Genomic DNA, 26,800 nt, shown 5'->3' with positions numbered 1-26,800 from the left:
TCAGACCATGTGTCCAGTTTTCAGAACACGTGGGGGTGTCTGCTCAGCTGACATATCCACACTTTCTTTTAACAGGATCATCACGATACAGTATTGGAGCTGCAACGCCAAACTATACTCACAGATAAGGTTCTTCTTATCCAGAAGGTGATGAGAGGATTGAAGGACAGGTCAGTGGTCTTTCAGAACAGAATTTCCTTTGGTTTGAAGCAGTAATCTTTGTGGTGCAGTTTAGCACACTGTGGAGCATTTTTTGAGTATGAAATGTTTCAATCCATACCTTCCACTAGCCTGAATTTCACTGCTTGTCATTTAACAGTGCACAGTGCATCTATGCAAATTTTGCAGAAAGATTTGTTCTGGCTCAGTTTCTTTGTTTTCGTGATGCTTTTCAAAATGAAGGGCTGTGGCATATGCAGCTTGTATGAAGGTGAAGGGCTGGACTTAATATTTCTAGTAAACAGTAGGTATCTGGAAAGCAGGAAATCCCCATGGAATCTGTGTCCTCCTCAGAGCTACAAGGACTCTCTTATTTAGGATACTGCTTTGATACAAGACATAGAAGAGAATCAGGTAGAAACTAACTAGTCCTTCTTTTTGCCAAAGATGCACAGTTCTTGCATTTTGTCTGGTTTATTTTGAAATATCTTCAGAACTGAAATTTAGTCACTGTTGAGTGAATGCTTGTCCTCATTAAATGCTTTACATCATGATTTGTACTTATTAATCTTGTATCCCCCAACCAGAACCATGATATAGGACTGAATCCTTGACAGTAGAGAAGCAAGAACTGTAAAATACGACACAAATGCCCCAAAATTTCCCCCTTTTTTTCAAACTCTGCCTGCTATCTAACAGAGTATGATCTCTCCCTGAAAGCCTCACTTTGCTTTTATTTTTAAACTCTCAGAACTATGTGCCACTTCTGACAGCCGCAGTGTGATGGCTTTTACCATGGGAAGTCCGTCTTGCTCCAATGGACTCCTAGTCCTGGCAGTTAGGACACGGGGGAGCGAGTGGTCATCAGATGGAGGAGTTAACTTATCCAGGCTTGGTGCAAGGGCTTTGTCAGTTCTTACAGAGCTCTCCTACCACAGCCATGAATTTGGTCCGCAGTTGCTATGAGTATTTTTGCAGCATTAAGGGCAAAGTCAGCTTGGATATATCAAGGTGGATTAGTAACCCTCCTATCTCATCATTTCTACTAGCAAATGGGAAAACAGGAAAACTCTTTGTGAGCTCAACTGATTCAGTGCTGCTTCACTTAGAGAATGAGCTGAGCCTAGGTGAGATCTCGTAAGGCCTTTATTGACAAAAAAGGTCAGGCAAAACAGCCTATTCTGGCCTTTCCGTAAGCATAGAAAAGATGTAAGCAAACAAAATGCTTTGAGTGAGGATAATTTTGAAGCATGTGGTGCAAAAGTAACTGACCAGACTAATCTTTCTGCTGCAACATAATACTTTTCTTGGGCTACTCAGATGCAGGAAGAACAGCCCTCGCTGAGCTTCAAACTTGCTCTGGCGAGATGTCTACTGATAATGGAGCTAGTTAGTTTAACAATAGCTTTTCTGGCTCTAGTGTTCCTAGGCAGCAGATAAGGCTAAGATCAGAGTGTAGACATCCCATAAAAGGAAAAAAAACCCACTGCCTTATTATTCTTTACAATTCTCATAAGAAGCAGCAGAAATAACCTCCTCTTTGTCACCTCACCTGTTTGTCTGCTTAGGAAGCAGTTTCTGAAGCAGAGGAAATCTGCTGTAGCCATTCAGTCAGCCTGGCGAGGCTACTGCTGCCGGAAGGATTTCAGAATGGTAAGATGCAGTTGTATATAAATACATATAAATAATTTTATGTATATACACATATACATATATTTCTCTGTGTGTTTATATACTGCGCCCTGCCAGACTGAGCAGAGTATTAGGAATGAAGATATTCACAACTGAAGGGAGGAGAAGCAAGATGGCAGGGCGTAAAGAAGGATGTGAAGTCAAAGGAGGGCTCTGCTCTCCAGGCAAGCCTCTCGGGGCTTGCTGAACCTGTGACATTTCTGCTTTCTGGTGAAATAGTAACCCAGCTAACCTCTGTCAGGCCTGGTTCTGGTGCCCTGACGTACAAATGATCCCATGCTTCTTCTCGTCAGGAGTCCAAGGCTAGCGTTTGTACATCACCATCATGCTATGAGCAAAGTGTCCTCCACAACTATTACAGGAAAACTGGGAATCTGTAAAAAATTACCAGAAAAATCATTATATCAATCTTGCACTATTAAAAATATTGGATGATCTTCTATATATGGTAGGTTTTCTGGCTGAGGAAAGCTACACCATATTGGGGGCACTCACATACTGTGTATTAGTGTGGCAGGAATTATTATTAATATATCCCATACATCCCATTTGCAAGGGGCAGGAGGAGAAACTGCCAGTTTCAGTCAGAAACATTTTCAGTTCTGCATCAGTGATGCAATTCCTGCCTGAAGAGCCAGGCTTTGTCTGTGCACTCAGTCCGATCCTCCTCTGCTGCTTCTCTTGGGATTGTCATATCCATTTCTCCGAGGACATCCCTTTTTTTTTTTTTTTTTTCCATTCGCTTGACTTCATTTCTGTTCTCTTCCTTCCCTCACCGTAATCCCAGGCTATCACTGTCACTTCCTGGAGCCACTCCCTAGAAGAGGTCCCCAAAAGACTTCTATATAATCTAGTTTTAAAAGCCTTTTACTAGCAGAAAATAAAGCATAAAGGGCAGTATTGCATTAGCCCCTTCCAGTGTCTTTATCCACTTTCTGAATTTTGTTAACTCCTACTCATCCCAACTTACTCCCAATCTCAATGATTTTGAACCATATTCACTTCTTTTTTCTCTGCCTCCTACAGGTTATGCTGGGTTTCGGGCGCCTGCAGGCCCTCTACCGGAGCCGGCAGCTTGCTAAACAGTATGGAGCAACCCGGGCTCATATCATCAGGCTTCAGGCCATGTGCCGTGGCTACCTAATGCATCAAAAGATAGAAGAGCAGAAGAAAGCTGTATGTGTTATACAGGCGTATGCAAGGGGCATGTTTGCGCGCCGAACCTACCAGAGGATGAAGAAGGAGGTAGGCTCACAGATACTTTGTGAACGTGTTGTTTCTATGAAGTTCTGATAAAGATTTAATGACCAGCTAAGTGTTGCCACAGCATGGCACTGGATGTGAATATTTATTTTGGCATATTTTATTTTGAGCTCTTGTCAAGTATGAAAGCAGGGTTTTAAGCAGATGATCTTGTTTACATTTGCTTTCTGTGTTCATTATTGTGGATCAAAACTTCACTGGCAGAGCTGAAATGTTTTTGACAGAAGGGAGGAGAAAAGATGAGATGTGCATGTGTATCAGTCACTCCTGCAAGGGAAGGTCAATTTCTACAGCAAGGCCTGATAATGTCACTTGGGGATCTATTCCAAAGGGAATCCTAATGCAGTGTGTCTTGGTATGTACTGCCAGAGAGAATCCTGTACTTACTACCTCAGCGGTCCATAGCACGTGGGAGGCCTTTCTATGATTTCCTTTCTGTATCAATGCTGTACAAACAGGATGAAGACAGTTTGCAGATTTCTGCCTGTGGCTGGTTCCCTAAAATGCCAGGTCTAGAATGCAGCCACTGGTGGGATAAAGTGCTGGTGTGAACAGCTTTGTTAATGGCAGAAGGGAGCCAGCTCAGCAGTTGTGGAAACAGTCACAGAATAGTCTTGTTGTCCACAGAACAAGTACAAGCTGGAAGCCAGGAATATCCGCTTGGAAGAAGAGAAACGTCTCATGCTAGTCCTTGGACCAGCGAAAGCAAGGGAAGAAGCTATGAGATTAGAAAAGGTAAGTATGTTGGCGGAGGAACACCGAGTGCTATGTTCCTTGGCTAACAAGATGGCTTGCCCAGGTCACACCTGCGGACTTGCTCAAAGATCTGGGCACTGCTATATTTGAATAAAAAGCAGACATAGTTGTAAACCTATTTGTTACAATGCTTTAGGAATGAGACAAGGCACATTCCTGTTTGCAGTATGAGCTGGCACTTTAGCCAAACATGCACAATGCTATTACAGCCCCTGGAGACAAAACATTTTTAAATTTTAAATAATGTGCAGGTTTCTGCTGTTAGGAATTCTGTGTTTTCCCTGTATTAGCTCTTGTTGATAAAGTACTTAAAAAATTGCACATCCTTAGCAGTAGGTCAAGTCTCTAAGGACAGCTGTAAGAGCAAGGCCCTGCTGCTGATGTGCTAGGTCTTTGTGACGGCTTAAGACAAGCAATATTTAACTTCACATTCCAACCCTGCAGTAGCAGAGCTGGACCTCACTGTCAGAACAGCTTTGTAGTGGTGTTTCATCCTCACACCCATTCATTCTACCAGAATGATGTTCCATTCACACCTAACCAGCTTCTATTGTTTAAAGGAACACCTGGCTTCTCTGGAGAGAGAGGAGGCAGAAGAAAGACAAAGGAGGAATGCTCTTGCCAATAAATCAACACATCATGATGTTATCAGCGATCAAGAAATGGTGGACAAAATTTTTGGGTTTTTACCTTCCATGATTGGAGGCCAAGAAGGACAGGCTCCTCTGGGTTTTGAGGTACAGATCTACAGACTGGTAATGGGTCATGTTCATTTGACTTTGTTGGAATTCCATCAGTGGTCAATTGTGTTTAATGAACTTCTGTTCAGTGAAGGTGTCACCCAAATCATCCGGACAGTCTTTTTGGGATTTGCTTTCAGAGGTCAGTTCCCAAAAGTTTTTGGTCACATGCAGTTTGGGGACTACGTGTCTTCAAAAGCTACTGCACATTTGTTTCTTTGGCCCAGGAGACCCTCACCAAATAATGCCCTTTTCTGCATTTTGGCACCAACCACATGTTCTGCTGACAGTGCTCCTAGTAATTTTCCAGTGAAACAAGCTGGAAGTTCATGACCCATGTTATCCCATGTTCTTAAATGCAAAATTTGAGATATACTGGTCTTGAGAGCTGTGGAGGATGGAATCATGTAGGGAGAGGTAGGCAGAGTAGAATGGTCTTGCTTAGTGCAGGATGTGAGCTATGAGATAGCACCTGGATTTTTGATCAGCAATGTTCTTGCTGAAGACCAAGGCAGGAATGTTACATGGAGTCGATGCAAGGACAGGCTGAGCCCCAATGACCTGTTGGTAGCAGCTGAAAATGGCTTTGGGGTTAGCTGGAAAGCCAAATTCTGGAGGACCTATGGCCAAGAGGAAAAAAAAAATAAAAAAAGAACATAAAATAAAAATATCAGAGTACGGGAAAAGAAAATATGCTTCTTCCTCATGTTCTGCACAGGACTTGGAAACAAAGCCTAGCAAGCTGGATGAGGTGGACCTGGACATGGTTCCCATGAGTGTGGAGCTAGAAGAGGAAGCAGATGGCTTGGAAGAGTACACCTTCCCAAAGTTTGCAGCTACTTATTTCCAGGGATCATCTACACATACACATATTCGGAGACATCTGCGGCACCCACTACTCTACCACGATGACAAGGACAATGTCCTGGTATCTTGCTCCTTGTTGTTGAACCTGCTCCCTCCACAGCTCATTCTACAGTTCCCCTCATCCTTAGGTCCCCCCGCCTCTGGCACAGCCCTGGGAACTAGAGACTTTAGAGCCAAGTAGATAGTCCTAAGCACTTGTATGAAAGTAGTAGTTACCATCAGCATTTTTTGGCATTTTACACAGATACCTGCCCAGCCCAACTTCTCTGGTCACCTTTAGTCTGCCTAAAGAGGGAACTCTCAGATTTGGTTTGACTTCTCCAGATAGTCTTTGGGGGCAAAAATGAACTGGAGAGAAGCAGCATCAGAGCTCACCTGATTCTCTGCTCTTGTTAGGGTTGCTGGTCTGTGAGTGAGGACAGAAGGGGGAGGCCCAGGCCTCTAGTTTTCCTGTTGAACCATAGGGATGTTGAGGAGGGCAGTTCTTCTTGACACTAAGCAGCCTTGCAGAATGGAGGATCCCATGCTGCAAAAACCTTGCTATTACTTGGCTTTTTAGTTCTGGGCATGAGGGCTCCTGGAAGAGTTGCTTATCTGTCCAGGTGGGTAAATGCCGAGTGCAGTTCAGCCAAGGTTTTCCGCCTCACTCCAGACACAGCACACCTGCAAGGTGCCAGAAAAGGGAATGGTGAGGGCTTAGCAATCACAGAGCAAATCTGACATTCCCACCAGAGCTGCACCCTCTTCCTTTAACATGAGTGTGTTGTGAATGCTGCTCTCATGTTGTTTGACATGAAAGTAAACTCCTGGTGTAAATGGTGGGAGGAAATGGGAATTTTAACAATTTGGACTGGGTAAAGGGGGAAAATGTTCTGATCTAAACAGGCAGAAATGGCATGAGGCCGTTGGTTCTCTTGACAGTGTCTGACTGTGCTTTCTGCCACTACAGGCTTCTCTAGTTGTGTGGGTTATCATCCTGAGGTTCATGGGGGACCTGCCAGAGCCAGTAATGTTTGCCAAGAATGCCACCACCAAGAGCGGCTCTGTGATGACACAGATATATGACACACTTGGCAGGAAAAACCAGGTCCAATTCAGGAACGACAGCCCGAATATGGTGAGAGGCTATGTTTGTATTTTCATTTGCTTTCCTTGGTTTCTGTGCTGTTGTACCAAGAGTGAGAAAAGCAAAGGAACCCCTTTCATGCTACTGTAATTGAAATGCCAGAAGTGCAAAAGGGCCTCTGTCAGTCCTGAAAAGACACTGCAGCTCCTTCTGGCAGGAGGGAACTAAACAAAAACATCTCCATTTGAGCATCTTTCTGTCCTTATGAAACATTCTACCTGTGCCTTAAACTAATTTCCTATAATGGTAATGTGTGTTGTAGAGAGAAAGCAGAAAGGATAACAAGATTTCGAAGGGGATCTCCTCCCTGAAGCTGAAACGGTCATCCAAGTTGACAGGGAAGGTAAGAGATGGAAATAAATCACTTCCCTTAAGTCTTCTTACCTGGAAATCTGTCTTCACCTTCTGACAGATGTTATGTGACAGCAACCTCCCAGCTGAGAACTTGTTCCCCTGCCAAGCCAGCGCAGCCCTGTGTGTGGGATACCTGGTGCACTGTTCTTCTTTTGAAACTGTCCCCATGAGCACTGCTGTCATTCATTCTCTGGCAGATTAAGTCCATCCCTTCCTGCTGGAGAGTGACTCCTGAACACAGGGAACAATGTATTAGTGAGAATTGTTGGCATTACAGAGCAGTTTGCCCAAAGCCCTAAGCAGACTGAGACCCCCACCATGTGGCTGTACAGGACAGTATAAGAAAGTTCTCCTTGCCAGTAATAGTGCTGTAATTCTGCATTTTATGAGTTAGCTTGAGAGGGAAGGGGGGAAATACAGCCTATTCCTAACTGCTCCCGCAATGAGCAGGAAGAGTTTTAGCCAGAAAGAGAGAGAACAAATGTCTCATTTCTGGGAGAGCTTCCTGGTGAGAAAGGAGGTTTCTAGAGCACTGTAGGGCTCTGCTTGGCTTCTTTCAGGTGGCAAACCAGCTGAGAAGTGGAGAAGAGGCTTTCCAAGAGGACAGCTCGATCTCCGAGAGACCTATGTCCAACCTAGAAAAAGTGCACTTCATTATTGGCAATGCAATTCTGCGTCCTGCCATCAGGTAGGAAATTTGTACCTCCTTTCTAGGACCAGGCACCCATCATATCAAGGAAATCCAAAATCCCCTTTCCACAGTCCTGGAGCATTTTCCAAATGCTGGAAACATCTCACATTTCTCTCTGGGGATTCCTAAATGAAAGCCCAAGGTAGCCGCATAAAACTGAAACCACAGAAAACTGTAGGCTGCACACCTCTTCGGAGGATGGTTCACCTTTATCAGAGGGAACAGAAAATGGCTCCCTTACTGTCTTTTCTGGTGTCTTCATGCTGTAGTTTAGGTCATCTGCCTCCATGCATGGCTTTTTGAATACGCCACAGATATGCAGTGGGGCAGAGCTCAGGGCTGTAACCCAATAACACCTGAAGGTGGAACACAGTGTGAGGGAGAATAAAGACTCAGAAGAGTAAGAAATATGGAGTTAACGTACACTAGGTGTATGAGAGGTGTTCATAACCTCAGTTTCCCAATGGCCTGTTGTTGAGCCCTCAAGCAATGTCCCCAAATCAGAGATAGTTGAAGGTCTGTGTATATCAGCCACCAGAAGAAATCCTGCTCACAATTGGTGTGAGACTGGACCTTAGGCCACGCATGGTGTGAGGATAAGACAGAGTCTGATTGGTTCTGACCTGACCCCACGAATTGTCTCCCCCATTTTAGCCCATTTTAGCTTATGCAACACTTTTCTGTAACGAAGCCCATAGACACAGGCCCTGCCTTGACCTCAGTCGTGGACTGCATTCCTCTCCCCATAGTTGCTTTGTTTCAGTCAAGATGCACCCTGAAGTAGATCCTCAGCTGGCAAAAATTGCCTTCAATCAATGTATCATAATAGCTACAGGCTACGTATCTACTCCCTCAGTCTGTGTTTCATCACGTCTTATCTGGGAACAAAAACCTCATCCACCTTCTGTCCTCCCACAACAGACTTGCCAAATGTGTGTTCTAAGAGTCCAGAAAATTTAAAATTGTTTTTAAACAGCAGTTTTGTTTGTGTGCAAATTTTTGCATCTGTTTCCCACATGTCCTTGCTGCAGCCAACTTGCCTTTTCAGATGCTCACTCTGAAGCACCCTTTCCTCCATTCCTGTTCAAGGACTCACTCCAGGTTTACTAAAAATATAAAATTAAGCAGGGCTTAATCCTTATCCCTATCCTTATCCCAAAATCCACATATGAGCAGACAGACAAGAGCCATGAGATACAAGCCACACACTATAGAGAGCTTAGAGCAAGTTTGACATGTAGAGGGACAGCAATGCCATTTCACAGCTGGATGACCCAGCAGTTGTTAGCCCTGCACAGTCCCCCTGCTTGTCACAGGAGGCAATCCAGCATGGGAATTGCATTTGAACTGCTCAAATAACAAGGGGTGGCAAAGGGCACTAGGTATACCTTGAGCCTTTTCCTGCCAAAGCCAATGACAGTTATTACCTGGGGTACGTTACAGGTGGTATCCTTGCTAACGTGGTTAAACTTAGCTCAGATCTACTTCATCATGCTGCAGTCGTGCCAAGCTTGCAATGGAAACGTAGCCAAAGACAGTTCAGCCAGATAATGAATCATTATCTGTTGCTTTCACATGTTGTGTTACAGAGATGAGATTTATTGCCAGATTTGCAAACAACTCACCGAAAACAGCAACAGGAGCAGCTATGCCCGAGGTTGGATCCTTCTGTCACTTTGCCTTGGCTGCTTTCCTCCTTCAGACACATTTGTGAAGGTACACTACTAACCCTTCCGACAGCAGCTTGAATGCCTTAGCTGGTCTGGTTTCTTGTGTATTTTGGTGTTTTGATACAGATAGTCACATAAACTGTTTGGCTGCCATAGCAGCTGGTGCTGTGATTTTAGCAGAAACTATCTCATCTGCTTATCTGGGACTTTAAATAAACGATTGCTGTACTCGCGTTTAATTATTTTTCATTACATGTCATACAAGTTGGATTCTGTTGATCACAGCCCTCATTTTAGATCTGTAATCTGCAAAGAATCTGTCAAATTTTAACCTCTCCAGTTCTGCCTTTCCAACATTTAAAAGGTGTTTCCAGTTACAATCCTAATGATTAAATATACTCAGGAGGCCAGTATAAAATCATCCCCATATTTTACCAGTTCTACATTTCCAAGCCCTACAAAATCCGATAGAGAATTGGGCTTTTTCATCTTTCATTAATTTCCAAATTTAAATGGTTGATAAATCCACTTCACCACAGGAAAATAAAACCAGCAACCTGTGGCTCTAACTTGACATCAGCCTTCCTCCTAGATCTCAGAGGCAAACAGAATCCATAGATATGCCTGAATCTTCAGCCTTGCTTTATTGAAGCCCTAGTTTAAATGATTAATCATAAATGCTGCTAAATGGACACTCCTTGGAACAAAACAGACACAAGCCATAGACATATTTCGACACCAGTCCAAAGACACTGAACCATGCAGAATTCATGACAGACACAACCATACCCTATCTCTAGGAATATTCTTAATCATTAAAATAACCAGGTGACTGACCCATGCTTGCACTAAATAAAAGTATGCAAATACAAGTCCATGCTTACACCATGTCAATTAAGATATCAGAGCCATACAAAGTCCAAAAGCTCAGGTTATCCAATCCTTCTCTTCCAATGTCCAATCCTAATCATGGACTTCAACTATTGATATTGCCAGGGAATTTAGTAAAACTAAAAGTAACCAATCATCATCAGTCCTAAGCTGCAATTAGATCTCTTCCCAGCACTTTTGTTCATACAGAATGTAACAAGGCTTCAGGCTGTTCAACTGGAAACACTAACCCTTCCTCTAACCTAATCATAAGAATAAAGTCTCCACTAATATTTATCATATAGTTAAACACAGTCTTCCTCTTTAGACTAAAAGCTCTGCAGAATTAGGGAAAACTTGGTGTCTCAAACCTCCTTTTCCAAAAGAGTAATTCCAACCCTAACATTTAATACTTTATGGTGAACTAACTGATAACTCTAATCTAGTACGTCAGCTGCAGAAGGTTTCTAATGTTTTATGAGGATTAATGTTTCCTAACTCTTTCTTGTGCTCTTTGCATGTAGTATCTATTGAATTTCATCCACCACGGCCCCCCAGGCTATGCACCATATTGTGCTGAACGTTTGAGACGTACCTATGTCAACGGAGCACGAACTGAACCTCCGAGCTGGCTGGAACTTCAGGTAGTAACTCCCTTCTTGCTCAATTATATTGATCTGTGCCATTTTATGCTGGATTGCACTTACTAACGTGTGCTAACAGATCTTCCTAAATCAAATAACGGAAATCAATTGCACAAGGGGATTGAAGACCAGCTGCCTTGGTGTGTGCAGCTTCTTAGATACATCTCTTCTGGCTATTCAGTTAACCTAAATCCAGTGGAGGATGTAAGCTAAAAGCTGCAACACATGATTTGCAGGGAGATACCTCTATCCACTCAGGAGCCACGGGCCAGAACCACCTCCTGAGGAAAACTCTTACCATAATTTTTGGAAAGAACTGAGGAGGGCTTATGCTTTTAAAATGGAGGGAGGAAGTGTGTATGATAGGGCTATATCGCCCTCTCCCTTCCTTTAAATGTCACCCTGGTAATCAGAAGTCACACACACGCCCCCACACACATACCCTTTTCAAGTGAAGAGCTCAGTTCAACTCCTTCCTAAATCTGAGTGACCCTGTTGCCTAACACACATCTCCCCAGGGAAAGTACTTGCTGCAGGCCATCTTTCCACTGATACATTTAAGGCTGTACCCAAAAGCCATTAGGCCAGATAAGGCTTACGAAAAATCTATCAGTCCACACTGTTATGTGATAATCAGCTCCCCGGAGCTGTGGGGAGGAAAGAACTTGAGTCCAGTGCTGCTCCAGGGATGTAATTTATATTTAAGGCTCACCATACATTGAAGAAACTGTGTGAGCATTGAAGATTCACTTAAAGATTGTTGACTAGGATGTACAGTGTGTGGAGCTCTTAAATCTAAATGCCTTCTTCATTCTTCGCAGAAAAGTAAGGTTTGCCCATAATTTGTTTCTCTCATTTTACTCTGACTTACAGGCAACAAAGCAGAAGAAACCGATAATATTTAATGTCACCCTGATGAATGGCCAAAGCATCACCGTCCCAGCAGACTCTGCTTCCATTGCCAAAGAGATCTGTCAGTTCATAGCAGATAAAACCAAACTGAAGGATGTATTTGGTTTTTCGCTCTACATTGCTGTGTTTGATAAGGTAAGGTGTAGAAAGACAGATTGAAAGCTCCCTTCTCTTTCTGTGGAGTTGCTTCTGTCTACCCAGACTCACTGAGGATTCCTCCTGACAAACCAGAGCTGCTTTGTCTCATCTTCCAAGTTATTTTTCCAAATACCATCCCATTGCATAAAAATACACACATTTACAAATACATTTACATTAGTATAACTTGCACATCCATCTGCTTACTTTTTCAAGGTTTTTTTGCTGTCAGGAGACTAGGAGCTTTGGGTTTGTCGTCCTTCACTCAGATCCAAAGCAGGCATGCCAGTGTCCCTTTGTTCTAGGTGTGGTCACTGGGCGGGGGACGAGATCACGTCCTGGATGCCATCTCTCAGTGTGAGCAGCTCGTGAAGGAGCGGGGCACACACGAACGCAATGCGCCCTGGCGACTCTACTTCCGGAAGGAAATCTTCACCCCCTGGCACAACTCCCAGGAGGATCCCGTCAGCACGGATCTCATTTACCACCAAGTCATTCGCGGCATCCGCTTTGGGGAGTACCGTTGTGAGAAGGTGGGTCTCCTTATTCATTCTCCCTAAAGAGACAAAACTGTATTAACATTTGTCACATTAAAAAGCAGGAAGATGAAGGAAGTTTCTAGTGTCTGTGAACAACCCTTTCCTTCTTAAATACCCTGGAGGAATTTAAAAGACGTGTAGGTGTGGTGCTTAGGGACATGGTTTAGAGGTGGACGAGGTTAATGGTTGGACTCGATGATCTTAAAGGTCTTTTCCAACCTAAATGATTTTATGATTCTTAATGGACACTTCCTGTCCAGGTGCTTGTGCCAGCTCTCACACCGGCAGCTGTAATTAATGCTATTTCTTTCCTGCAACTTTCAGTTCCTGTGGCAGCTGGAGGCATGTCCAAAGGGGCAATTTAGATCCTTTTAAAATATCTTTGCTAATAATCTCTTTGATGCTATGATTCTGTGAAGTTTATCACTCCTTATGCTGGACAACTGTCAAGAATTACCCTGATAAAAACAGAGAAAACCCCATTCCTAAACAGGCTTCAAGGCCGAATGAGACTAGCTGAATTTTGCAATATCTTACTAGGCCTCTTTTAATGGATTAATTGTTTCAGGAGGAGGATTTGGTGGAGATAGGTGCAAAATACTGTTACATCCAGTTTGGAGATTCCATCCACAATGAACTCGTGCAGAAGGTGCTCCATGACTGTATCCCAGTGAAACAGCTGAAGTCCAAGCCCCTGGAAAAGTGGGTGAGCCTTATAACCTACGCACATGCCAAGGTAAGAGGTTTGTCTGGTGCTGCTGGGTAACCACTCTAAGGCACCAGCTTAGGCACCATTTCCTTTTATGAATAGTCTGTTGAGGGAAGAAAGAAAAACATCTCAGTTTGTATATCCCAAATAGTTAATGAAGACTGGTAGAGCGAAGAACCTTTCCACTCACTCTGCCATATAGCACCCAACAGGAGGGAAGAACAAAAAAAGTATATTTAAATCTCTGAATAGAGTGTCTTTCAAGGCTCTCCATTTTACATCTGACAATTGAGTCAGGATGGGCATGGGATGGAATGGTCTGGGTGGGTTAACTGAATTATTTCCATGGCACCCAAATTGTGTTAGACTCTGAACAGATCAATCAGTGGAGATTTGAGGGAAATTTGGGATCTACGTGCTTGTGGGCAGCCTCAGCTGCATGTGGCTTGGGCCCCTGGAGGCTCCTTCTGATTTGACTTTCTCCACGTACCCTTGACACCAGTGACAGCAGAGAGCTGTCAGGAACCTCTGGGATCAGGCCTGCTCTTTGTTGTTTGCAGATCAGGCAAACCAGATTTTACTGAGAAAACCTTGGATGTCTTTTTATATTGCAGGCCCCATACACACAGGACCGTCTCTCCCGTCAGACTGTGAAGGAACAGCTTGTAGATTTTGCTCGCTTTCAGTGGCCTTTGCTTTTTTCCCGATTCTTTGAAGTCACTAAGTTTTCAGGTAATGCCTGGAGCTTGGGAGTAGAGGACAGACATAAGAGCAATAGAGGAGGACTTGTATAGCATTGATAAGGAGATTTTTCTGCATTTTCAGGTCCCAGCTTGCCCAAGAACCACTTTATCGTTGCTGTAAACTGGAAAGGTATCTGCTTCTTGGATGAGTCAGAAAAGCGGCTCCTTGAGCTGACCTTCCCAGAGATAACTGGCATCCACACCAACAGGTGAGTGCCCCAGAAAGACAAGATCTGAAGAAGGCATCTCTGACTATATTCAGAAAAGGTCTTCCCTGTAGGAGGGATGTGCACTTTCTCTGCTGTCCCTCTTGGTGATCCTGCTCAGTCAGAAGGGGGTAAGGAAACACAGACATGCATCAAGACAAGAATGGCCAAAATAACTTAAATAGATAAGCCATAGTCTGTTATGTATACTTCTCAGGTGTGATGGACATGAACAGGATAACTGAGGGAAAGAGGGTAACCATTGGCTTGCTCAGGACACACATCCGTGCTTTAGATCACTTAGAGAATAAGGTCTTATGTACACAAAGAACTGCGAGGACTGTCAATAATTTCATTAGTTGCCCAGTTACTCCAAAAGAAGGGTGTTCTTTTGTCTATAATGAAGCACATTTGTACAAAACATGGTGGAATCTGGAGTGAACCTGAACCAGTTCAGTCCACACCTACCAACTCATGACAAGGCAAATTGAGAATTACCAGTACTCACCATAAGGGAGTTGTCTGCAAGGGGGTGTAGATGCCTTGGCTGTGGTTGCTTTTTCAGATGCTCTGATAACAAACTGTTGAATAATACCTAGGGCAGTGAAGTCATTTGGACAGAGTTGCACTCTCATCACACTTCGTGCCGAGGAGTTTGTCCTGACATCTGTAAACAGCGTTGTCATTGCTGAACTCGTGGTCATGTTCCTGGAAGGCCTGAAGAAGAGATCACGATTTGCTGTGGCGATGCATGAGAAAAAATCCCAAGGTAAGTCCCATAACTTTACTGCAGGGTAGGAAAGAAATCTTGAAAGAACCCTCAGCACCTGTTTGAAAGAGCTCAAAGGGAAGTGGGAGAACTTCAGCAAGAGACCCTTTGCTCCAGGAGGAATGCATCGTGGTCAGCACAGCAATACAGAGCATAAGGCAGCATGATTCAATATCTTTACATACGAATTACCCTTCTTCTCCCTTCTACTTCTTTACATATATTATTTAGATATTACAGGGTCCAACAACTCAGCCTGCTTATAGTAGAAAGTTGGAGCTGGGCTCCCTAGAAATACTTTCCAGAAAAGTTTCACAGATGTGGTAAACTGGAAGTTTCTCTGGCATATAGTTGGCTGGAACAGACAAGAGGGTATTAGAATGTAAACATTAACTTCACCTACTTATAACTAGTGAGTTTCTCTGCTTTGCTGCCAGCTCTAGACACAAATTCAGCATCCATTTGAATCAGAGTTCTTTCATTGCTCTCAATGGATCAAAATCAGGCTGTCAGAGGAGATTTAAGTGATTTCTCTGAAGTGTTGCCGGATGATTAGCTGTATTTACACAAATCACTTTCTATTGCTAATTGAATGCAAGCCTTCAAAATACAATTCTCCTCTCTTTCACAGTGCAATCCCTTTGCATTTTTTTGACTGTCAAGCCTGAACAGTACTGCCTTATTCTGTTTTCCAGAAGACCCTGCTATCCTGTCCTTCAAGAAGGGAGACTTGCTAATCTTGACCGAAGACAAAAGCCTGGATGCAAACTCTGACTGGATCTATGCCCAGAATGAAAGGACAGGCAAAACAGGGAATGTATTTTTGGAAGAGATCTACATCATCCCTTCCCTCACAAAACCCTCTAGCCAAGTGCTGGTAAGAAAAGCTGAGCACTCTTGTTAAGAGACTGGAAGATAAATGATAATAACAGTGTTAAATATGATTGAACTTTATAACTGGAAGTTAATTGTTCCTCCAAAGTCAGGCAAGTGCTCCCATTGAAGAAGAGCATTTCATTCTGTCCTGTCTGAAAACAAAACTAAACCTAGCCCAAACTGTAAGAAGACTGCAGTTACACAAAAGCAATGACTTTGAAAATAACAGTCCGTTCACCATCAGGGATTTCAGCACCTGGGATTGGTAGCAATTAATGGAAATAGGTGTGCAGTTAAATTTTCCTGCATTCACACTGGGCTTGATTGGTGAACAGACATTAGGTCTCAAGGGAAACTCTGAAGTGCAGCAGGTTGCTTTAAAAGAATATAGTCTTCAAGGGAATCCACACAAGATTTCCCATTGATCACTGCTAACAATTTTGTCTTCAGTTTTGGAGACTGAGTATATTGGATGCTGTGCTAACAAGTAAAAAGCCGAAGAACACACCAGTAGTTAGCAGGTTCACTTTCAACAAGTGTTGTGCTTTGGATAATCGCACACGTTTTGATGGCCACCACTGTTGGGTCTATGGAAATTGCTTCCTTTTGTCTCTTACTCCCAAGTCTTTCTTGAGTCTCTGAAAGATGCTGCTTAAGGGACAGAAAGTCACCTGCAGCACCTGCAGCAAGCTTAGTATACACCATCTGCGTGTCTATGCTGAGTAACTGCTGACAATATGTGCAGAGACCTGTGCCCATGTGACATCTCTATGTGGCTGTGTCATTCCAGACTCTGCTGATGATGTCTCCAGATCAGAGGAGGACAGCTTCACAGAACTCCTACGTGGACGAACCTGATGAAGAGGATCTCAAAGTGAAGCCTTACACCCTGGAGGAGTTCTCCTATGAACACTTCAGGTGAAGCTCTCTGTGTAGTGTGCCCCTTAGGAAAGTTCTTGTTGATGTGCAGTAATCCTTAAAACCTAGGATGTAACGGCATCTCCCATTTTTGATTGGGTTTCTTCTCTTTGTTCCCTGTAATTAAGCGTGTCTTTGGATGTGCAGAGATTCTGGCGCATGGCCTACTTGTATCTTTTGGCTGCAGAAATGCAAAGGGAAGGGTAGAGAAACCCCAGCTGGACTTAGTTCTTTCCAGCAGGCCTTATTCTTACTTCTCACCCCTTCTTCAGAACTTACCAGCTAGTGAGGATACACAACACCTCAGGCCTCAAAGAGTAAGGGAAAAATTAGTCTTTTAGAACTTCTCTCCTTTTTGCAAGCCTTCTCCCTTCTTGATCTACAGCAAACTACATTTTCCTGTTCTTGTTGACCTGCATAATCAAAGGAGATATGCAATCACTGCCTTGGGAAAGAACATGCCTAGAGATAAGTCTTTGTAATCATGACCTCCTATGTTTATAGCAGTATCTATCCAGTAATTTTGTATTGTCTGCACTTGTCTTCATTCAGGACTCCTGAGAAGGAATCCATCAGCAAAGCTGTTCTCCAGAAATCCCGTGGGCGCAGTCAGCTGTGGGCACACTCTAAGGAGCCTTTGAAACAGCCCTTGCTGAAGACAGCATGCACAGACCCTGATCTTCGGGACTTGGCTTGCCAGGCCTTCATCGATATCCTTTCACTCTTCTCTTTGGGATCTGAGAACACTCCAGGGAGAGAAGAGCTAGCTACCTCCACTAAACTCACCTCTATTGAGATATCGCATTCATGTTACAGGGGATACTTCCATCAGGGTGGGGAGTATCAACTCTGCATGACTTAGCATCATTTCCCTTGTCTACAGAGGAAAAGTTTCTATTCCCTCCCAATGCTCCACAACTCCTGATGGCTCACTTAACTGAGAATGTGGCTTTAGGAGTGAGTGAGATTTACTGCATTCCCAGAGCAAGCAGCTAATACAGTACAAATCACAGCCAAGCAGTGACTGCTGCATAGGGAAAGGGGGTAGAGCGTAGGCAGGGAATATGTTCCAGACCCTCCTCCCAGTATTTGCCACTTAGACATCAACAGAGCTTGGGGAGGAAGAACCCCAGGCACCAATAGAGGTTAGGGATGGATCTTCTGGAAAGCACTACCGCGGAGAAGGACCTGGGAGTCCTGGTGGATAGCAAACTTTCCATGAGCCAGCAATGTGCCCTTGTTGCCAAAAGGGCCAATGGGATCCTGGGCTGCAGAGGGAAGAGTGTGGCCAGTAGGTCGAGGGAGGTCATTCTCCCCCTCTACTCTGCACTGGTGAGGCCACAACTGGAATACTGCGTCCAGTCCTGGGCTCCCCAGTTCAAGAGAGACAGGGAACTACTGGAGAGAGTCCAATGTAGGGCAAGTAAGATGATTAAGGGATTGGAGCATCTCCCGTAGGAGGAAAGGCTCAAAGAGCTGGGGCTCTTTAGCCTGGAGAAGAGAAGGCTGAGGGGAGGCCTTATCTATGTTTACAAGTACCTAAAGGGTGGGTTGAAGGATGATGGAGCTGGACTCTTTTCAGTGGTTTCCAGAGATAGGACCAGGGGCAACGGGCACAAGCTGGAACATAGGAAGTTCCATTTAAATATGAGGAGAAACTTCTTTACAGTGAGGGTGGCTGAGCCCTGGAACAGGCTGCCCAGGGAGGTCGTGGAGTCCCCTTCTTTGGAGATTTTCAAGACCCGCCCGGATGCAGTCCTGAGTGATGTGCTCTGGGCAACCCTGCTTTAGCAGGGGAGTTGGACTAGATGATCTCTAGAGGTCCCTTCCAACCCTGACAATTCCGTGATTCCGAGTCACTAACATGTTAGGGTTCAGGTGAGACTTCCCATTTACCTTCAAAAATTGGCCTGCTTTTGTCCTTAACAGTGCATTCACCCATCATGAAATTCATGGGGGACTATCCCTCAAAACATGCACATTCCTCTGTGGAAGTCACCGACCAGATCTTTGTAGCAGCTATCCAGGAGGAGGTCCTGCGGGATGAGATTTACTGTCAGATCATGAAGCAACTGACGGAGAACAGAAACAGGTACTCACCTGAGTGCAAACACCCTGCTTCTGCAGAACCAGGTAGTCTGTGGAGAAAACAGGGCACTACATAAGAGTTTTTGAATGCTTTCAGTGACTGCACTGCCAGCCCTCTATTTATTTTGAGTTTCCCAATGACAGCACATAGTTCACGCTAGATCTTTTACCACCAGGGAATATTTCGGAGTAGTTATGTTAATTAGGTTACACACCTGGCTTGCAGACCAGATGGGTTACACAGGCCTGGCTCATGCGTTGAGTCGCTGAAACAGGCTGGTGTTTTGCTTCCCCATCCATAAAATGATAATTTGACCTATTTCCAGGGGAACTGAATTGCAAAAAGCAGCTTAAAATAATACTAATTATTAACAAAATGGGTTTTTTTCTAGCTGCAGTGTGTCACTGCAAAAGTTAGAGAAAGAGCTTCTATTTGTTTATTTTCTTTCCTACTGTTCCACAGATACCAAACTTAGTGGAACTTTTACCATGTGTGTAACTATTAAACAGTAAATTTCCTTGCATGCAGTAAATCTTACAGGCTATTTAATGCATGGTCTGTAACCATGGTGCCGGTGCCATGCCTGAGGTACTCTTACCAATTTAGTCCAGTGGGTCATTCACTGTTTTGAGAGAGATCACTGATGTGGAAAGAACAATGCTTGAAAGGTGGCTATTTCCATAGATTTTTCATTAAAACAGCCAGAGCAACAAATCTTTCATCTTTCCCAGGCTACTGCCCTGTGGACCATGTCACGCTCTCGCACAGATATAAACACCACTGATCTATACAGTATAAATGGGATTAAAATAGTGTGTCTTTGTCTGCAAAATGAGAAAAGTAAATGGGAATAAAGAAGACAGGACTTCTTTATACAGCAGAATCTGGTGCCCATTCAGAGACAGACCTGCTGGCTTTCCCAACCAGACCCAGATCATTTAGTGTTTCAGAACAAGTCCTGGGACACAGTTGAAGTGTGTCCTGCTCCTGGCTTTGAAAGTAGAATGACTGACCACCTCCTGGCTGCAGAACCTTTCTTACTGGTGAGGGTGAGATGTCAGAAGAGCTTCAACTGGCAGATTTCACAGGTCTACAGGCTGGATGAACTGGTTTTCTGCAAGAAAATTGTACAGACTTGGTCTGGAGTTTTTAAGAACGGTAACTAACTCATGACACGATGTCATCTACCTGCTTGTTTTTCAGAGCAGGAGCACGCTTAAGGGAAAGTCAATTTTTTTTTGCTCTGAGCAAAGCTGGCTAGCACAGAGGGCAGGCGAATACAAGCAACTGATAAAACACAATTCAAAGAAATGTGAGCTTGAACAGCAAATTGGCTTTCCTTGAGGATGGCACCTAGGTCACTGCTGCCAAGATGACTGTTAAACTGGAGCTTATACTTATTCATGAGATTTTCAACTGTCATGAATATTTAGCAGCCGGGACTTAGCATTGTCTTCACACACCGGCTGTGGTCGTTGCATAGAAAACGGCTGCTGGATCCTGTGTGAAAGCTCTGTTGATTTGCAGCTCTCTGCTGAATGGCACAACGTACCATGATGGGAGTGTGTTTCTCTCTCCGTGTAGCTGGTGTATGGTCAAACGAAGGGTTGTATGTGGCTGTAGCAGTCACTTTGTGTTCACAGGTATAGCGTGACCAAGGGCTGGCAGCTCCTTTGGCTCTGCACTGGCCTGTTCCCACCCAGCAAATCACTGCTGAAACATGCCCAGAAATTCATGGAGACACGTCAGAAAGAGAAACTGGCCCTGGAGTGCAGTCGGCGGATTCAGACAGTGATGAGGTAAATGATCTGGCAGGCAGCCAGCCCAAAGTGTTCAAAAATCATGAATCAGCTGGCAAAAAATCATATGAGCTAAATTATTGAGAATCTTACTTTCCTTCCTCCTTTACATCTTTTTTTTTTCTTTTTGTAAATGATCGTTACTTTTAATTCTCTCACGGACCTTGAACCCCTAGGAGACGCCTGTGTTACAGTTTCACTTTTTTTTTCCCCCTCAGAGTTAGCAACATTTTTAAAAGTTCAGCATCACACATAATTACTTGATTCCCAGAGCTGAGTATTTCAAACACGCTTAAGGGCCTGCAGCTTGAAATGAAATCCTGAGATGTCTTTGATGAGGTCCTGACCTTGCTTTCCTTTGGTGAGGCAGCATGTTCTTATCCCCCTTACACGTGCCTGAGGATTAGTCTTGAGTTTGTTGAAGCTCAGTAGCACAGAGCTGCACGTGTGCCGCTAAAAATACTAGGTGGTATTCATAGCAGGGTGGCACCACTGAAGTCACTGACATCTGCAAGGTGCTGAGATGGCTCTGTTGGTTTTTCTGATGGTGAAGCAAAGTAGATCCACGCTGGGAGAAGACGATCAACACAATCAATTCCTATTCTTTGAAGAAACCCAAATGAGCAAAGCCCTGACACTTAGGTGGCTGCTCACACTAGGGCACTTCTCAACCCTCTAGGCATTACTCCTGTCCTGGTGAAGGTTGAAGCAACAGGGCCGCCAGCCAACAGTGCTTCTCAGGCTTCTGAATGACTTGTTGCTGTAATGAACTTGACACGACCAGAGATAGTGGAAGAGCTACCTGGATTTCAGGAAGGATCAGTTGAACTGTAGGGGGAAGGTTTCCCTAGATTCCTCCAGGCACTGGAATTACCCAGCTTGACGCTCTGGGAACACGGTGCTTTGGCATGAAGGTTATCCCCAGCCTTCTCCCTTTTGATACCGCTGTGAGTTACCACCTGCCTGCCACAGATTTCTTCAGTGAAGCAGCTGCACAATGATTTCTCCCTCCAGCTCCTCCATCCTCCCTCTTCTCTTAGGCTGGGCTCTGCATTTGGTCTGTGAGCCCTGTGGGCCAGGCTCGAGGGGAATGCTGACACAGTGGCCATCCCCCTTGCAGGGCATGTTTTGGCACTGCTGGGAAAATGTCACTGTACATGGTACTCACCTTTGAAGTGCCTGAAAAATGCCTGGCAAGGAATGCTATTCATTGTTTTCTTCTATGGAGAAGACTGAAAAATCCCTGCCTCCGTATATCATGTGCTATTCGTGCTCAACGCCCTGTTGAGCTGTACAGAGCTTCTTTAGAGTGGGGAAACAGGAAGGGGAAAGCAGAACAGGCTGTTTGGGAGGAGAATTCTATCTGCTAAACTGCCCCAGATCTGGAGCCTGGAGGATAGGAAGACCAACAAAGACAAAAGTTGTTTTTTAAGAGCATTTCTTTGCCTAAGATTAAACTTGCACCTGCTTAGGATAGGATGGAATAGAATAGAATAGAATAGAATAGAATAGAATAGAATAGAATAGAATAGAATAGAATAGAATAGAATAATTTCCATTGGAAGGGACGTACAACCATCATCTAGTCCAGCTTCTCCCTGTAACTAACCTACTCTCTTTGGAAAGGGGAGAGCAGGCAGCTCAAAGGACTGACCTACAATATGTGCAGTGGAAGCCAACTGAGCCCTTGGGTACGTTTTACCCTCCATAAACAGCTTTACAGCTTCATCCCCAGACTCCTGGCCAGGGAACCAGCGAGCACCCTGATGGGTGTTAAGCAGATCTTGCCTTGGCAATGAATTCCTATCTGAGGCTACAAGGAGAAGATGGCCCTGTGCCTCCAGCCAAGCTGCTGCACTCCCATGGTCTCCTATGGCCTCCCTCTGCTGCAAGTCCAGGAGTAGAAGACTGAGTAAGGCAGGAGGTCCACACTCCTTACAGTGCCTGCACAGTACCACAGCGCATCCTGTTCGGCTTGGTTACAGTCAGGTTTTCCTTCTCCAAATGGAACTGCTACTTTATTTAATGGAAAAAAAATTAGTTTTCAAATCCATACAACTAAAGCTGGATGCCAGACTAAGCTCTCTTCCTGAGAGACTGGCCCAGTGTCAGAGAGGAGCTTGGCCCATAAATTATGGTGCACAAAATCTCCAAGCAGCCTGCTCTGTGCCACTGAAGGCAGGAAAACACCAGAAGGTAATGCACTATATTTGTCCTCACTTTAACTGTAATAAGGTTTTTGCATGACTCAGACTTCAGGGCCAGTTCCTTTGCTTTAAAAGGCTGCTCTGCGCTGAGGTACAATTTCAAAGAACTGGGATTGTAGAACTTCCGCGCCTCTTGAGTCAGTGATTACATGCCAGCTCTTATATAAAATGTAATGCTTCTAGCGGCCCTCCAAACTTTTCTGGTACTTGCCTCCTGAGCTGTACTAATTTTCTATCTGAATTCATATTTTTTTGCTGATACAAGAATTAAATAAAATGTATTTCTCCTTGTGGCCACTGTCTTCACACTTCAATAACAGTAAGGAAAAATGTTGCTGAATACATAGAAGGCATAATGGTACTGGCTGGGAAGGTGCCTTAATCACGCAACCTCCTTCCAGAGTAGAACAGGCTTTTAATATATATGCTAATAAAACCCTCAGTTTCTTGCTGTTAATTACACTGAGTTTGCATTGGGGTGAAGGTACATTGGAGCCCACCCCATCACATAGTACTAACATTTTGGATGGAGCCTGCTGTTTGGGTGGAATACTGTCGTTCAACTCCTCAAAGATTAAACATCCAGCACTGATCTCTTATGATGGTGGTGGCATTTTCCAGGAGCGGCTCCCGGAAGTGGGCACCTCATCCTGTGGAGGTTGAGGCCATCTTACAGAACAACACGAAGATCTCACACAAGATTTGCTTCCCCAATGAAACTGAACAGGTAAGAACTTACTTGTTTTCCCAGCCGTGATGTGTTCATGCAGGAGCATGTTTGAAGACATTCAGTGTTCTCATTTCTTCCTCTCCTCCGTGTAACAAGAGTCTTGTTATCTCATAGACATTCGATGTGGGAACAAACACCAAAATCCGGACTCTGTGTCAGAAAATCGCTTCCAAATTGCAGCTGAGCTCCTGGGAAGGTTTCAGCCTCTTTGTGAAGATTGCAGACAAGGTAACTGCTCTCAATTATGGCAAGGCAGCCAGACTCCCCCCTCCCTCTCTTACTTATTTATCAGACCACCTAAACCATATATGAAGCCAAGCAACAGAGCAAGTCATTACTGCTTCTGTCTTACTGAGGGGACACAACCTAGACTCGAACTTTTAGCATCTGAAAATTATTTTGCGTCTCTTGAAGGGGCTGGACGGAGATGCAGAGTGTCTATCAGTCTACCAGTACGCAGGTAGTACTAAAAGCAGAGAAGACATGGCCTTTCTTGCCGCTGCTGGGACAGTAGCAAATTGCATGTTGCACATTGCTGGATTCAGCCCTGTTCCACTCAGGCTTTGCCCAGAAGATGTGCTGCACGTACACAGTACCCACCAGTATTAGGGAGAGCAGGGGCTGATCAGCACCAGTTGATTGCTCCCTAGTTTCCCAGAGGCTTGCCTTGCCTGAGCTGAAGCTTGGGCTGGCTGCCTTGCTGAGAGGTGCCTTCTCTCTGGAACTGTGATCAAGGCAAAAGCAGCACCAAGTCCAAGCACAGAGAGTTTCTGATGTGCTGCATTCCTGTAAAGAAGAACCAGGTACGTGCCAATCTTTTACAAAGAGGAGATGGCTAAGAATATGGTAGGCATCTTCAGGTTGACTTCAATAAGCAGGTTGGAAAGAAAAAAGCAACAGAAGATGCAATAAAAATCCCCATATGAAATGTAAATAATTTAAAGCCTTCCTCCTCCTATTTCTCTACTTCCTTCCCCTTGCCTCTGTCTATCTTGCTGTAATTGTGCTCTCTCACTGTAGACAGGGAAACAAAATTCAGCCCGATACTTGGGTATGTTGGCAGAGGCAGTATTTTATATGATCGGCTAATGTCTCCTTTCCCCCCTTCATTGCTTGGCCTCTTCTAGGTGATCAGTCAGAACGAAGCAGACTACTTCTTTGACTCACTAAGGCAGGTGACAGACTGGAACAGGAAGAACAAACCAGGCAAAGATGGTAAGGAGAATGCCAGCATGACAAGAAGCTGCATGAGATGCTGTGTTGAACAGGGGAAGCAGCAAATTTATCCAGTAGGATTTACTCCATCTTGGGAAGTGTGTGGCAGAGCTTTATTATATCATTTTTGTTTCTACGTACACGGTTACTGCCTGCACCAGCAGAAAGATCCAGGGACCTGATGGAGCCAACCACTGGCTGTGAGAGGGGCTCTGAGAATCACAGCATAAAGATGTGGGTGCACTAAATCATAATTCATTTCTGTAAACACAGCCATCAGGGAATGTACCTGCATCAGAACTCACGTGTGCTGCACATCAGCGGGCAGCTGTCATGAGCACCAAGAAATAAGAAACACTTGTATTGCAGGCATCCTCAACTTCTTCCTCCATCTCTGAAGAGCCTGCACCTTAGAGCACTGCATGATCAGTGTCCAGGAACTGACAACTAATTGCTTCCTTGATCATCTAAAATAGCCTTTTGTGCCTTTTTATTAGTAATTTTGTTTGTTACTATTAAATCCAGAATTACATTTCTGAAGAAACTCACAAGCCATTTAAAAACTGCAGAACTCTACGGTGATACAGAGAATACTAACAAGATGTTGTTTCCTTAGGGGCTACCATGTCTGTGGCCTACGAGGTGTACTTCATGAGAAAGCTGTGGTTGAACGTAACTCCTGGGAAGGACCTGAAGGCTGATGTCATTTTTCATTACCACCAGGTAAACAGCTCCCTTAAAGCATAAATATAATGGCAGACGATGCGATCAAAGAAATACTCCTGAGAAAGTACACCTGCTGGAGCTTTACCATCTCCCTGCATTATAGAGCCTCCAGAGGAATGCCTCTGATTTATTTCTTACAGATTTATTTCTCACAGTGTTCACACCTTAGCTATATTGCTTACAATAGGAGCACAGCTCTCTTATCTTATTGTTCCCTGGAGGTGCTCATCTTGCTCCATAATTGTATGGAGAATCATAGGATGGTTTGGGTTGGAAAACAGAACCTCCAGAAGGAGTCAAAAGTTCTTGAGATGTCCTTGGACTGTGTTTAGCGAGACTCACATCCTGATATCACAGACTGAGAATGCATAAGTCAGTGTTTGCTTCAGCCCATTCTGTCTGGATTCAGAGCTGGTCTCTTCCAGGAGTTGCCGAAGTACCTCAGAGGCTACCACAAGTGTTCCAAGGATGAAGCCGTCCAGCTGGCAGGGCTGATTTACAAAGTGCGCTTTAACAATGACCGCACACAGCTGGCAACCATCCCCAAAATCTTGAAGGAGCTGGTGCCAGACAATCTGCTCCGAGCAATCTCGACAGATGAGTGGAAGAAGGTAAGAACATCAGCTTTCATTAATCATGCTACTTCCACAGAGCTTTATGAGAGAAGACATCGAGCCACACTATTTTTTTTTGTCTTTGAAAACACTATGGAAGGATGTTGTTGGATGTTGCTGTTTAGCCTCTTACAATCCAGATTTTGCATCCTCTCTACCAAACCTCTGAAAGGTATCTGCAGGCCTGGATGATTGATTTGAGATATGCATCTTTCTTGGAGCTACTAATCTATTTTCAGCACCCAGAAGAAAAGTTAGAGATAGGAAAGTCAGTGATGGAACTGGGAGTCTGAGGATCTTCTAGAGAAACAGAAAAATAAAATGTATTCTAAATATTTCATAGTTTGGCCAGCAAATCAGTCACCTTGCACTGTGTGCATGCTACTCATAGTAAAAGGCTCTTTTCTCCACCAAAAGGCAAGAAAGTTTTAGCAGGTACTTATCACTTAGTCCACTCAGGAAGACACAGGAAAAGAGGGAAAATACAGAGGGAAAATTCACCCTACATGTTATAGTAGAAAATGTGATACATGTCTGTGGGTGTTGAACATTGGCTTTCTGAGTTTTGTTTCATCCCATATTGTCCCTCTGCCCTGAAATCCATTCCCTTGGGCTCTGGACTTCTTTCACTCATTAGTAAGGAACACTGGGGAGGTTCTGGCTCAACGTTGCCCCATGGCATTGTAGGCTATTTTCATTTTCACAGTCTTCTGTTGCTGTGGGCACAAGCCTGACCTTGGTGAGGGTTTGCTGCTGTCTTTAGTGCTAAAGCTGGACA

General features: G+C 44.2%; 1 protein-coding gene across 1 annotated transcript in view; it reads left to right on the top strand.

Annotated features, from left to right (window-relative positions):
* The window catches only part of MYO7B (myosin VIIB), a 47,273-nt gene that overhangs the window by 17,846 nt on the left and 2,627 nt on the right, over nt 1-26,800 (top strand). The window contains exons 19-45 of the mRNA XM_074153330.1: nt 76-170; nt 1,728-1,812; nt 2,878-3,096; nt 3,742-3,849; nt 4,431-4,607; nt 5,329-5,538; nt 6,427-6,594; nt 6,866-6,946; nt 7,518-7,645; nt 9,238-9,364; nt 10,713-10,832; nt 11,706-11,879; nt 12,188-12,415; nt 12,990-13,157; nt 13,745-13,862; nt 13,956-14,082; nt 14,679-14,848; nt 15,544-15,725; nt 16,515-16,642; nt 17,195-17,352; nt 18,581-18,734; nt 20,375-20,530; nt 23,359-23,464; nt 23,582-23,695; nt 24,595-24,682; nt 25,299-25,405; nt 25,834-26,019. Coding sequence (XP_074009431.1) covers nt 76-170; nt 1,728-1,812; nt 2,878-3,096; nt 3,742-3,849; nt 4,431-4,607; nt 5,329-5,538; nt 6,427-6,594; nt 6,866-6,946; nt 7,518-7,645; nt 9,238-9,364; nt 10,713-10,832; nt 11,706-11,879; nt 12,188-12,415; nt 12,990-13,157; nt 13,745-13,862; nt 13,956-14,082; nt 14,679-14,848; nt 15,544-15,725; nt 16,515-16,642; nt 17,195-17,352; nt 18,581-18,734; nt 20,375-20,530; nt 23,359-23,464; nt 23,582-23,695; nt 24,595-24,682; nt 25,299-25,405; nt 25,834-26,019 — 3,882 coding nt within the window. The remainder of the gene's footprint in view (nt 1-75; nt 171-1,727; nt 1,813-2,877; nt 3,097-3,741; nt 3,850-4,430; nt 4,608-5,328; nt 5,539-6,426; nt 6,595-6,865; nt 6,947-7,517; nt 7,646-9,237; nt 9,365-10,712; nt 10,833-11,705; nt 11,880-12,187; nt 12,416-12,989; nt 13,158-13,744; nt 13,863-13,955; nt 14,083-14,678; nt 14,849-15,543; nt 15,726-16,514; nt 16,643-17,194; nt 17,353-18,580; nt 18,735-20,374; nt 20,531-23,358; nt 23,465-23,581; nt 23,696-24,594; nt 24,683-25,298; nt 25,406-25,833; nt 26,020-26,800) is intronic.

This window comes from Numenius arquata, chromosome 9 (assembly GCF_964106895.1).
Source record: "Numenius arquata chromosome 9, bNumArq3.hap1.1, whole genome shotgun sequence".
Lineage (NCBI taxonomy): Eukaryota > Metazoa > Chordata > Aves > Charadriiformes > Scolopacidae > Numenius > Numenius arquata.
Note: the sequence above shows the minus strand (reverse complement) of the source record. Positions and strands in the feature narration are given on the sequence as shown.